Raw genomic sequence first — 14055 nt, 5'->3', positions numbered from 1 at the left:
GGATCATTGTGGTTTGGTCTTTTGTGCGTTTTGCGAGCATTCTTCATTCGTGTTGAAACTATTTCCAACGACGGTTGGTGATGACGATCACTTACCCGTTCGGTATATCCTATAAGTGATTTGAATTGAGCAAATTTAAATCGAAAGAAAACAAACAACAAAGTGATAAGGGACATACATTTATACTACGTACAGTTCGTGCCGATAAAGTGTACTTAAACGATCGGCATTTGTACGATCGCTAAGTCCATAAAAAAAGTGCAGTTATGTGATCGGTTTTCATAGAGAAGTGAACTTATTATACACCGTTTTATGAAAGTGGCAATCAATCGTACGATACAAAAATGCCGAAACGGAAAAAAGCTCCATCGCCTAAGTTTGATCTACTCGAAGATGGGTTCGATGATGATCTCAGCTCTAATGGTAATTTATCATCCTGCAAGTAGAATGATGTAATGTGTCAAATTGTGGAGTATTTTAATACTGTACAAAGTGTAAAACGTATGTTTCTACATGATAAAAATTCCAAGTTTACGAGATTAAGTGGAAAAGTTAAGAAAATTTGTGTATTTTGATTAAGAATGCTTCATTTGTGTCGTTTATTGTATAATGACTATCCCTCAGGGCTAATTAAAGTTGTTTTATTTGACAAAAATATAATGAAACTTACGATATTTAATTACTAGAGTAATTTTTAGTGAATTCCAGAAGTTCAATTGTTTTCTCTACTAATTGTTTTTAACGTATTATGCAATTTAATAAGTTGAGGAGTGTTTTGCACTTAGAAGTGTACACATTGCATAATTTGCTGAAATTCTCTTTTGTTCACATTTGTGGAAACAATACGGAAACTAGTATAAGTGTTAATAAATGTGAAATCCATTTGAAGGTGAATACACATTAAAAGAAATTAAATTTATTCTTGATTTAACTTTCAATCCAAGCGTATTGCAATTCCAAAACTTATTTATCCTTTTTCCTATGATATTTTTTACCAATAAAAACATTTAATGTTCTCAAAACCATATGATTGGTGGCTATGAATTCATTAAACTTTTAGCTGTCAATTGAAAGATAATAATTAGAATTTCAATGAAAACGTAAAAGTGTATCTATAGCTCAGCTAGCTATAAAAAAAAGCAGTCACAGTTAGTAATTATTTTTAATTTACTTAAATTTTATATAAAGTGATTTAGTTGCAAAATCTTTCCCTTTTCATGCGACGCTGATTGTTGTAAGTTATATTGAATTTCTGGAAGAGAATAAATCTTAACCAGCTTCAATTTAAAATTCGAACTATAAAAGTGTGCGGTAATTGGAAGATATGATAATGAATAGGATGAATATTGGAGAAAGAAGATGACGCACAAATAGGACGAACAGATGGAACGGTCGGTAATACAAGTCTCTACCATAAAAATGATCTAGCTTTAATTCTTCTGGGTAGATCAATCAGTCCGGTGGTGTATTGGTAGCGACGCCAGTCTTAACACGACAAGATCGGTCTAAAATCCCATCCGGACTAATCCGCAAAGAAAAAAAGATCAGAAATGGCAGCAGAGCTCTTTAGTCCTCTTGAGGTTGTAGCTGCCGATAAAGAAGGATTTGCACTGTTTGATATGACGACAGCCCAAGATTACTGAATTTTAAGGTTGTAAAATATTTATAAAATGTAGGTGACAGTCAGAACTATCTAGTCCAATGTGTTAATCGTAAATCCAACCATTTTCCAAAAGTTCCGTAGTAAAAGGACTGTGATGACTAAGCTGACATTGTGTTAACTTCTTTATGGCATGCACAGGAGATCGTTACGTCGAAATGAAACTAATATTTGATCGCAACTTAACTGTCTCAGGATTGGATAGAATATTTCATAAATATTCATGTGGTATGTGGTAGATCCACAGTGACCGTAGCAATCGTTTTATTCGCCGTCTAATGGGTAAAGAGTTTCAATCAGTACAATTTTTCCACCTGCTATTTAAAGTTAAGTTAAACATAAGATCCAAACGATTGGTCATCTACAAAAACTGTTCCACCGTTTTCTCGTTTCCGCTGCGCGTCCTGGTGCAGACGATAAACCGGGAACACCGATCCAACGCAACGCAGCCAATGCACGCGAACGGGCACGCATGCGGGTGCTGTCGAAGGCGTTCTTCAACCTGAAGCGAAACATCCCCTGGGTACCGGCGGACACCAAACTCTCCAAGCTGGACACGCTCCGGCTGGCCAAGAACTACATCACCTACCTGGCGGCCACACTGGACGGCCAGTCGGTGGAAGACTTTTCCACCAACCTGGCGCAACCACCGAAAACGGTAAGCCACTCACCTCACCGAGCGCACACTGTAACGTCAGCCAGTAGGTTATAAGTCTATAAGGCGAGGTAAATTTAGCGATACAACGTAAAGCTGGCATGGGAAAATTGACGACAACGAACGATCGTACGAGCGCACACAAACCCATCCCACCCTCTAGCTGCCAGGTGGATCATTTCAACCGCTACCGTACAGAGGTTGCCTGGGTCCGCTTCCTGATAGGCACCGCACGTACTGGTAATGGTACGAGCGCATATTTTCTTTTGCTCCTCTCTGCGGCCACCGTGCCCAGATCCCCCCGCACCGAATGCGGCCACAATCGATCGAGTGCTATAACTTTTCATCTCGGAAATGTGATGTTTACAAGTCATTAGAGATGAACAAATAGGCGATGGGATGTGGTTTTTATGGCTATTCTCCCCTCAGCAACGGGATGGGCATAGTAGGCCAGGGAAAAAAGATGAAAGTGACTCATTAGTAACAGCAGCCTTCTCATCCGTGCGAAGTGTTTGTGTGGCGTGGAACATTCCGAAAGTAAATGAACGGAAAACTCACCAAAAAAAAAAACGCTCATAATTGCCTCCAGACCATTGGTGGAAAGAAGCGAAAAAAGGTGTAAAAGCGTGGAAAGCGAACAACAGAAAAAATCTCATTCTACATATGACAGGATGGCAGGGAGCCAGTACGATATGATGAGCAGCAGCACTCAACGCACTCACGCGCGCATACATTCGGAAATGTGATGCTTTGACGCGCATTTTAATGACGAATGCCGGCTGCCATCGGATGCCACTCGGCGACGGGACCGGTCTTCGCTCGGTCGATTTTCCAACGCATTCAATTTTCACCCATTCACATCATGCACTAGAAGATCACAATCCTTTCCAAGCCCATCCGTCTCCGGTGGACGGACACGGACCTCACAGAGGCGTTTAATTGTTTAACAAAACGTCTTGTTTACGGGACCGCTGAAAAGCGATATCCAAACAAACACTTTGTGCGTCTTCGCGTAAACATGTGTTGTCTCATGCCGGACTGCGGAAACAATCGAAGCCTGGTAATAAGGGCTCTTGAACGCATTTTAATGGCGTGTGGCGTTGCTACGGCAACGGCGTAAGCGATTAGCGGATGTGGAAGGATGTGATTATAGGATAATGGTAACATGTGATTGTTTATGGGATCGTTTATGTTAGCGTATTCCATTCATCGCCCACGATGATTGGTACGCGAAGTGCCTCTACGGAAATGATTCTTGTGCTTCGGTAGCTTGGTCTGATTTTGAATATGAAATTCTATTCCTAAGCTTCATGGATCAGTTGAGAAAAATTGGCCCTTAACTGCCATTTTGCTTAAGGTCTCAAGGTTTTTTAGGGTTTGTGATTATTTTAAGAGTCGATTCCTGACATGAATGACTTCCCACTTAAGATTCATATGATTGACTCTTCTCAAAAGATTCATGAAGCACTAATTCTAACTATTCAGCTGTTAAATCTTCACAGACTAGCTTTGATTTCAGCAGTTATTCAACTGTTAACACCATTGGACACCCAATATCCGTACTAAAACTATATTTAAAGTGGCTTTCAAACGTTAAACTCAATGCATATTCTCTCAAATAGATTGAAGCAGACGCGATCTTTGTTATTCTGATCTGTGCTAGAAAGTTCTAATAAATACCGATATATTTCTGATAAATATTGTGCTCACTGGAATGTCATCTGCCACTTTGGAACACAATCGTTTCCGGTACCGGTGCGTTGGGCAACATCCGATGTTTATGTTATCTCTACAGACGATTTGGTTAGGCTCGGCGGTCATCTGAGAGACGGTTTGGTGCGTACTTGACGAAAGTATCATATTACCTACCGCACAGTTAGCTATGATTTTGACAGCCACATTTGAAGGACCCTTCATAATGTGCCCTTATTTGAAAAAAAAAAATCTTTAGTCGGCGGAATATAGCGGAATATATTCTCCATTCGCATCATAGATTAAATACGCAACGCAAACGTCCTACATTCTTATTCGCTCTTTCTTGTTCAAGGCATGGCCTTTCATCTTCCAACAAGTTCAACCACACGAGACGGCCAAAACGAAACACCAGCAGACAACAACACCCCAGTCAACGTCGTCGTTCACAGTAACACCGCCGAATGTCGGTCAATCCACATGTTCCACCGATCAGCAGCCGAAGTGGCTCGACTATCATCAAAAAGATGTCACCACCGGTGCCGTGATGTCGGAGAATATCAAATCACTAACCATCGCACCACCCTCGAACGGTTTGGTGGGATTCTCGGAAAACTTTGTCGGCTCTGCGGCCAGCCTGGAGGGTGTGAACGATTATGGCGCGTTTGGTGATCCGTTGGGAATGGGGACGAGATCCGCTACGCTTCACCATCACCAGCCGCAGGAGCCTCATCAGCACCGTCAGCAGCATTCGGCGGTTATGCAGCAGCAGGATCACCATCAACATCCGCATCACTACCATACGGCCGGCGGTGTACCGATGCATAATGACGGTTGCCATGCTGGTGCTGGAGCTATTGGAATGTCCGGAACGTACCACCGGCAGCATATGGCCTCGATTGGCAGTGATTGACGCCCAATGCGTTGGGGACTGGAAAGTGAAGATTGCACCTTACTCTGTACTTATAGTATTTATACCAAAGGGAACTCTCAAAACCATTTCTGACTATCGTAACTCTCAAAACCAAAGTATTAAAACGTATCGTATTACGCCCAAGTTTTATGTTCTTAATCGAAATAAATGCACGTGGCAAGTAAAATAAAAGTGGGGTTCTTCGTTGTTTTGGATACTTAGTAGGAGTTGGTTGGTAAATTGATATTAATAATGTATTGCGAATCATTGCGTCGTAGTTCTGAAAGTTAAATGTAGATTGATACAGTTGCCAAAATCATAATTTTCGCAGCATTCAAATTAACAAGTTAACGATTCAAACGTAAGTATATAAAAAACACACTCACAAACAGTTGTATAGTGTATTGTATGTAAATAAAAACACAATTTAACTAAATTTTAGAAATGGGAAAACATAAAAATGCTGCAATGCTCTTCATTTGCGTACAATACACGTGAATTGTACGCGCCATCAACACGTGGCTCAAATGGTTTGAAAATCGAAGCTACAACCCTGTACAGCCGAGCTGTCAAAAGGCAGGCGTTCAACTGTCAAAGCGCAAGCACATGGGCATTTGTTTACAGCACCGTGGTCTAGTCGCGTTTGCTGCCGGGTTTACCTGCAAAGTGTGTCGATTTTTGCTGTGGTAAAGTAAAATAAAAGTGTCGATACTCACCATGTCGGAAGCAGACGAGCGGATGGAGGTGGCCGAGGACCAAAACATTGAGGATGCCGAGCTGGAAAATGCGAGCGACGGTGATGACGATGCGGACGACACCGAACAGCAGCAGGAGAAAGATGGCAAAGCACAGGTTTACCTACCCGGGGGCGTAATGGGTCACGACGAGGAGCTGGTGTGCGATGAATCGGCCTACATAATGCTGCACCAGGCACAAACCGGTGCACCCTGTCTCAGCTTCGACATTGTGACCGATCCGCTCGGTGACGATCGCGAACAGTTTCCACTGACGGCGTACGTGGTAGCCGGTACGCAAGCGGCCCGTACGCATGTTAACAGCGTGATCGTGATGAAGATGTCCAACCTTACCAGAACGTCCAAACCGTCCGATGGTGATGAATCGGAAGACGAGGAAGTGAGTGATGACGAGGACGTAGGTGAGGATCAAACGCCCGTTCTTAGCAGCGTGATGATTAAACATCCTGGATGCGTAAATCGGCTGCGTGTGAGCACGTTCGGTAACTCGCAGTACGTAGCATCGTGGAGCGAGATGGGCCGGGTGCACATTTACAACATCAACGAACAGCTGGCCGCGCTTGATGATAGCAAAGCGAGACAGACCTACCAACAGAACAAGACCGGCGATGGAGTGAAACCGGACTTTACATTTTCCGGACACCAAAAGGAAGGTTTCGCCATTGACTGGTGTACGACGACGCGTGGCATGCTGGCGACGGGCGACTGTCGACGAGACATACACATCTGGCGACCGAATGATAAGGGTTCGTGGAACGTCGACCAGAGACCGCTGGTGGGTCATACGGACTCGGTCGAGGACATTCAGTGGAGTCCGAACGAAGCGAACGTGCTTGCTTCGTGCTCGGTAGATAAATCGATCCGGATCTGGGACTGTCGGGCAGCTCCATCGAAAGCGTGCATGCTTACGGCTGAGAAAGCACACGAGAGTGATGTGAACGTCATCAGCTGGAACCGTAATGAACCACTGATTGCAAGCGGTATGTTAAACCGGGGCTCTTTTTTATTGTACGATGCTCAGGAAGTTTATTTCTTCACTCTCCTCTTCCTTCAGGTGGCGATGATGGCGTGCTTCAAATTTGGGATTTACGACAGTTCCAGTCCAAAACACCGGTGGCTACATTTAAACATCACACCGATCACGTAACAACGGTCGAGTGGCATCCGAAAGAGTCCACCATATTGGCGTCCGGTGGTGACGATGATCAAATTGCACTGTGGGATCTATCCGTGGAGAAGGACGACACGGACGATACGAAAAATGATGCGAACCTGAAGGATTTGCCACCGCAGCTGCTGTTTATACACCAGGGACAGAACGAAATCAAGGAGCTGCACTGGCATCCGCAGCTGAAGGGCGTAATACTGTCGACGGCACACACGGGATTCAACATTTTCCGTACGATAAGTGTTTAGAGGATAATCGTAAGATACATACGTACATTCAAAAGGACACGGCACTGAAGCGTGTGCTGATGTATATTGGCAAAAAAGAAGTTGTGTTTCTTTTATTCACACTCATTGTTCTCCACATCGTCATCGGCAGGACTCTCTCGTTTGATTTGATCGGGTGCGTTTTTATCGATCTCACTGATCATCGCTAGATTCACCAGATGGCGCATCGTTGGTCTTCCGTGTGGACAGTTCTAAAACGTGCAAAATGCGGATTAGCATATTCCGGGGTGATCCGCGTCGTGGCGTACACTTACCCACGGTTGATCAATTTCGCCCATGTGCCGGATGAGCCGTTCCATTTCACGCCCCGACAGAGCCCTTCCAATCATGACGGATTTCCGGCAGGCACGGGAAGCAAACATTGCCCGCACTCGCGACGGTCGACAGACCGTGTTCGGTGCGTCCTGTAGCATGAAGATCAGCTCGTCTATATCCTCCTTGCCGAACTCCCAGTTGCGGCTGTACGGTTTCGCTATCAGGCGCACCTTTCGCGTTGTCGGTGCTGCTCCATCCACCTCGAACTTGAAACCATTCATTTCGAAAATGTCCAAATTATCGATCAGTACCATCTCGTTGACCGCGGTCAGTTCGAGTGGTTGCGGTACGACTAACCGTTGATTCTGCAGCACCGTCGTACGTTGCAGATCCTCAAAGTTGTACTTCTCGTCCGTGGCGTGCTGATCGACGATAAACAGATCGTCCCCGAGCCGTACGATGATGAAGCCGAGATTGAACTGTCCCACAATTTCCATCGCCGCAAAATCGGTTTTAGTTATCTCTGTTTGAAGCTCACTTTCGGCTGCCTTGTTACTCGTGGGGTTTATTTTGCTTTTGAACCGCAATCGGGTCAGTAAACCTTGATCAGCGGATCGGCCGGATTGAAGCGTTTGTTCGCGGGCGATAAGCTGTTCTAGGGATTCCAAGGTAACGGATAGTTGCTGCGAATTGCGGTGTCGCATATCATCTTCGCCATCGGACAGTTCATCGTCAATGATGATCATTGGGCCGGAAATTGTAGATGCTACGCTGGTATCGCTCAATTCTCGCTTGATCGGAGCAGCAAACTGGTTGAGGGAAAGCAACGATTCGGAGCTAGATTCTCGTTTGATTTCCACTCCATCGGACGGAGTAGTTGTGGCACTGGATTGCGATAACGAGTCGGCCGAATCGGTACCTTCCTGTTGGCAGCTCATCAAGGATATCAAATCGGTGACAGATTCCTGAGAGGAAGATGCAGCCGGTGCATTCCCGTTAGGCTTGGTTGTGATTTCAACACCATCAGCCGGCTGCTGGCTGTTTGTACAGCGTATGACTTTAACCGTGTCCTTAGCATCATTTTCAGCCTCTTTCAAGTTGCACGGTTCCCTGAGGATGGTCAAATCGTAAGGGTTTTCTTCTCGTTTTACCTGCTTAGTCGTACGCATCTCTTCCTCATCGAATGAACTATCCGTTACACTGTTGCTGGCGGTTTTCTGAGTAGCTTTTGTGACGTTTAAAAAATCTATCATTTTCTGTAATCCTCCATTAGCGGTGGAGGTTCTTTTCCGTTTCATACCTCCACCAGCGGCAGCAGTGTGCGAAGCATTTGCTTTCGGTGCTTGGAAAGTGAAGAGCATTTCACCCGCCGAGCATTGGTCCGTGTTTGAACTTACATCGAGAGAATCTTCTTGCTCACCGTCATCATCGTCGCCGGGTTCTTTTGCGGCTGGAAGCGATATGTTGAGCAACCGGCTCGTATCACTTAGGTTGTGATTTTGCATCTTAAAAGAGGACGGAACGCTGTCGAACGTTTTCCAGATCGATTTCTTTATCGCTAGCATTAGGATCTTTTCGTTGTTCACCAGCACCTGGCGTTTGTCGGGGGTCAAATTTACGTCCACCTCCGACCGGTCCAGCATGAGATTCAGGTAAACGAAAGGATGCTGATGAACGTTGTACCGATGGTACGCATCGTTGATTAGCTTGCTGATCTGCTTCGGTTCGCAGGGTCTGGAATTGATGAAGAAAAACTGACGATCCTTGCTGCTACGGCCCGATCCATGCGCACAGCTGGATATGTATCCATCGATCGTGTACCGGGATAGATTGAACTTGTCCACTTCCTCCTGTGTCAACGATAGGCTATCCTCGAAGTCACTCGAATTTAGGTCCTGTATTTTACCATTGCTACCGATGGACGGTACGAGTTTCATCAGTTCTGCCGTTTGTTTCGTACCAAACAGGGCAGTAACATTGTCCAGCACTTGCAGCGATCCCTGCGTACTCATAATGACCGATTTGGCTCCCTTGACCGTGTAGTTGGTGCAGATGATGCGTACGCCAACCGACACGAGACAGTAGGCCTGCAGTATCTGACACATGCGGAGAAACTCTCTTTTGATGTTGCGCTGAAATTCTTTCTTTCTTACCGGCAGCGTGGCGAACAGATTCGTCAGACTGACCGTCGTGCCAATCGGACGAGCACAGGGCGTACGGGTTTTAATTCGCCCTTCGTGATTGAGCGTTAACTTGGTGGCGTGTTGAGCCGTACTGTGGCGCGTCGTGATTATCATATCCGAGAGCGCACACAGCGAACTGAGCGCTTCGCCCCGAAAGCCAAACGTTTCGATTGATTCTAGGTCGGTAAATTCCTTCAGCTTGGAGGTATGGTATTTGGCCGCTTAAATGATACAAGGAAGCTGTAATTTTTTACCATTTTATCTGTAAATTAAAGGCCTTACTTACTTAATCCTTCGTAATTCTTCTCCTCTACACCGCTACCGTTGTCGGACACTTCGAGCAACTCGGCACCGCAAGCGCGCAGTTTCACCTCGATAAGCGTGGCTCCGGCATCCAGCGAGTTTTCAACCAATTCCTTTACCGCTATAGCTAAGTTTAATACTACCTGTAGGACGTCCGAAATGGGAGTTATCACGATGCAGTGCATTAGAAATTAATCACAATCTGACCTGGCCGGAACATATGCGATGCACCGTCTCCTTGTCGATAGCGTTGATTTTGCTGGATTGTGCTGTTGTCGCCGGCAGCATCGGGGGTTCCATTTCTTCGGACATGTTGGTGTTTTACGAATTAAGCACACAAAATCGAGATATAAAATAAAAAGACTAACAAAAACACTTAAAACCTTCTGCAAATCGTCGGGACCGGTTCGATGTAAACATGTTGACATCACAAACGTTGCGCGCGCTTTGTAAAGCATCGTTTACACGGCTAATGTTGAGCTGTCAAAGAAATAAATTTTGAATTTGACAGTTAGCAACAATTCGGCACCGCTGGCGTGACCACGTGATCGATGTAATGCAAATAAATGAATGCTTCATTATGATCATAATAAAATATCGTCATCGAACCGTCTAAGTGAAGTTCATAAATGAGGAAATGTTAAGAAAAGAAACTTGTCACAACATTTTCGAATATTTTTTTTATTTTTTCACTTAATTTCTTCCTCCATTTCTATCCACCTGTCCACCTTTTGTTTCGGAATCTGCTCTGCTTATCTGTTAATTACTGCTTTTTTTGTTTTGTTTCATTGTTTTCTCTTCCCTTCTCCTATTCCATTTTGTTTCCTGATCGTGATTAATAATCCATTTTCTCCACGATACCCCCCTTTTTTTGCTAGCGATAAATTATATGCAGCTTGACAAATTTTGTTATCGTTTGATTCGTTCTTTATCATTTAAATGGAGTTATATGTTGTAAAGGTGTGATAGTATGGTACGAGTGTATTTTTTTTTTTGGTTTTAAGATTTCCCTTGAAGGTGTACGTGTGTGATTGTTTAATGTGTAACTTTGTTTCTTTTTTTGTTTGCATTTTCATTTGTTTGTTTGATGTCCCCGCTTTGTGTGATTGTTTTTTGTTTGTTTGTTTGTTTGTTTGTTTGTTTGTTTGTTGCTAGATCATTTTCGTAAGATTCTTTAGTGTTGTTTTTTATAATGCTTTGCTGTTGGTTTTGCTGTGTTCCTTAGTTTACTTCTTGATATCGCTCACCCGTACCTGACCGTAATGGACAAGATGGCGAGAGAGTTAGTTAATGTGGCAACATTGTTGCACGTTCTGTTGATGTTAGTTGATACGAAGAATACACGGCTTACCGGGTTGGTGGAGTGGTTTAGTGTTTACGAGTGTTTTTGCTAAGTGAGTGTTGTTGTTTTTTTTTTGGTTCGTGCACAATATTCTCCCTTTCACTACTTGTGCCCGGTTGTCCAGGCGCGCCATACCCCGTGCGCATCACCTTCTCCCATCAGTGACTTCCCTTTCGCTGCTAAGTTTTGCTGCTTTTTTATATAAGTGATTTTCGTTTCGTTACGGTTGCACTATGCTGATTGGTTCCAGTTTTAACTAGATTAACTTACGATTTGTTTAATTTGCTTCTCACTTATGTTCATTTTTCATCATGTTTTTTTTTTGTTTTGCTCTAAAAATTGTTCGTTTACTACCGTGTTACACTTATCTTTCGCTTTCTTCTCTCCCTGCTTCGCAAACTGGCTCCATTTTGTATAAGCTACGATTTTATTTTATTATAATGGCTAAAGGGAACCTATTATGTGTGTCGCTGCCATCTGCATCTGAGTGTGATTGAGTGTTTCTGTATGAGTGTGTGTATGTGTGTTTCGGCGTGTTTCTCATGCATATATGGAGGAATCGGGGGAAAAAACGGTTGCTCAAATATCCGCCCTTTCCGATTCCGGATGTTCCTTTAAAATAGTTTAGTATTTTCAAGTGTTTAAAGAATTACTATGATAAACTAGCTTCATCATGCTTGCACTGTACTACGCATAGTGTGCCGCTTTGCTTGTTCGTCACTGGTTTGTTTTAACATATTCGTTTGTTTATCATTCCTATATTTTTATGCGTGTGTGTTTTTCTTTGTCTGCACTGTCCGCCCTTGCTATACATTTACCTCACGTTTGCGATTTATTTGTTATTAATTTAAATGTTTTTTGCTCTGTTCACTTACTTTCTTACTTGTTATCACTACGGTATAAATTACAAAATGAAACAAAACATACATTTTTAGACAGTCCAGGTGAAAAGGAAGGTCTACCAAATGTGTGGAACATTAGGAAAGCATTAACGAACGATTAGAAGTATGAAGCAAAACGTCAAACAGTCGTTGCATAGATTTGTTTTTGTTGTGCTGGAATGAGGGCCCGAGGGGGAGTGAAATACTTCCCCGATCGGTGCATGTGTTCTTCCCACCCTTTTTTTATCAAACAGCCGGGAAACAGCGGAATGGCACAACATGTTTGTGTGCCACGTGGCCACCATGAAATAGGAAATTGTTTTGTAAAGAGAGCATTTGTTTTGGAAGGTTATTTTCTTTCCTTATACAATTTGTTCGTTGTTCTGGCATGAAAATGATTGCTCATCGGAAGGTTAGTTACAGTAGAAACAGAGGACCAAAACCCACTGCTACTGTGATCTGCATTCGGGAAGGTTTGGGAATGCGTTGCACTAACACCATCTTAACATTAGCTGACATTGCATAAACGCAGGAGCAAACGGGTTTAGAATAAGACAATGCAACACAGCAACGTAGCCTACTTGTTCCGGCTACAAAGTTGTTTGACCTCTAGGTAACGCAACAAAGTTGATATGATTGTACTCAGTTGTGCGTTTCGTCAACTGAGCTTTTGAGTACCTTTTCTATTGTTTCGTGTAGGTTCCGTGGTTTCCTTTTGCTGTTAAATTAACGTGACCAGTTACCTTACGATTACGTTCACTACTGCTACGTTATGCAATCTTTTCCAGGGGTTTTGTGTGGTTTTTGTATAAATATTATACTTTCCCCCCCTGTCGCAAACACCCGGGAGGGAAAGCTGCACTCATCTGCATCCAGAATGCGTCAATAAGAAAATTGTCACAACAGAAACAAGTAAATAAATCAACGAGTAACAGAACAAAACGAATCGCTAACAATAAATCATGCTATTGTTTCTCTACTCCACCAAACGAGTTATGAATAAACTGCTCCATTTCAACAAGTATGCAATTAGTCTAGTTAAGTAGCTACGGTTTTTACTCTTGGTGCTGGTATAGTAGTTTTCCATTGGGTTTTTGTTGTTGATGAATTTAATATTAGCTCATGCTCCATTATTCAGTGGATAGTTGAAAACACTGTCCACGACATTCTTGTTCCTCTTTCTCTTGATTCGAAAGTGACCGAGCACGCCCATGTTTGTGTTTATGTTTTGTTGTTGTTGCAATGCTTTTTGGAGCGTGAGTGTTATCGATTCACTGCAGCGATGCAAATAGTTCTCTTCTATTTCTACTCTGTTTTTTTTTTGTTAAATATATTTTTACAAAACACTACCACCAAACCCACCCGGCTAACGCTTGGTTTCTCTTTATTGCAATTCTACCGCGCTTCACTACGCCCAGAGTTCCTACGGCCGAGCGGATCTCGGGATTAGAAAAATAAAAATTTGGATTAGGTTAAACCTGTTCTCTTTCTCATTCTGCGAGCTCGCACACAAACACAACAACTTCGTGGTCCATCGTAAAAAGGAAACATTGAAACGAGACAAAACAAAACAAAAGCACGTTTTGTGAGCGTATCGACAAGGATACAGTGCCTTTTCGCCCTTTCGCCCCGTTCTAATCAACTAACCATCGTTTCCGAAAAATCATACCGAAAAGCAGTTACTTAACACACTCAAAATGTACCCATACACTCACACATGCGCTCACAAACACACACACACATACGCACGCGTACTTGAGAAAAGCACCCGACCGAACATACGATCACCGATCTAGATAAAATCACCACATGCTTGTATAAAACATTAAACAATGCTCGTGTATGTCTGTGAGTGTGCGTTTTGGTTTTGCTTCTTTTTTGTAATTGGGTATTTTTCATCTTCTGTCCATTCTTCTTTGTTTAGCTCATGTGTTTTGTGTTGTTTTTCTTTCAAAACATTT

General features: G+C 43.3%; 3 protein-coding genes across 3 annotated transcripts; 2 read left to right on the top strand and 1 right to left on the bottom strand.

The window, feature by feature from the left end:
• The first annotated feature begins 344 nt into the window (after positions 1-344).
• LOC128712152 (uncharacterized) lies at positions 345-4920 on the top strand. The gene is made up of 3 exons (XM_053807046.1): positions 345-423; positions 2074-2318; positions 4363-4920. The coding sequence occupies exons 1-3, from the start codon at positions 345-347 to the stop codon at positions 4918-4920; spliced, it is 882 nt and encodes a 293-aa protein (XP_053663021.1).
• A 717-nt stretch (positions 4921-5637) lies between these two features.
• LOC128714051 (glutamate-rich WD repeat-containing protein 1) lies at positions 5638-7091 on the top strand. Its single transcript, XM_053808929.1, has 2 exons — positions 5638-6655; positions 6730-7091. The coding sequence occupies exons 1-2, from the start codon at positions 5638-5640 to the stop codon at positions 7089-7091; spliced, it is 1380 nt and encodes a 459-aa protein (XP_053664904.1).
• A 92-nt stretch (positions 7092-7183) lies between these two features.
• On the bottom strand, positions 7184-10183 carry LOC128713835 (mismatch repair endonuclease PMS2). Its single transcript, XM_053808705.1, has 4 exons — positions 10079-10183; positions 9855-10014; positions 7385-9789; positions 7184-7321 (listed from the first exon to the last, which is right to left on the bottom strand). The coding sequence occupies exons 1-4, from the start codon at positions 10181-10183 to the stop codon at positions 7184-7186; spliced, it is 2808 nt and encodes a 935-aa protein (XP_053664680.1).
• Positions 10184-14055: the final 3872 nt, after the last annotated feature.

Source organism: Anopheles marshallii, chromosome 3 (assembly GCF_943734725.1).
Source record: "Anopheles marshallii chromosome 3, idAnoMarsDA_429_01, whole genome shotgun sequence".
In the NCBI taxonomy this organism is placed as follows: domain Eukaryota; kingdom Metazoa; phylum Arthropoda; class Insecta; order Diptera; family Culicidae; genus Anopheles; species Anopheles marshallii.
Note: the sequence above shows the minus strand (reverse complement) of the source record. Positions and strands in the feature narration are given on the sequence as shown.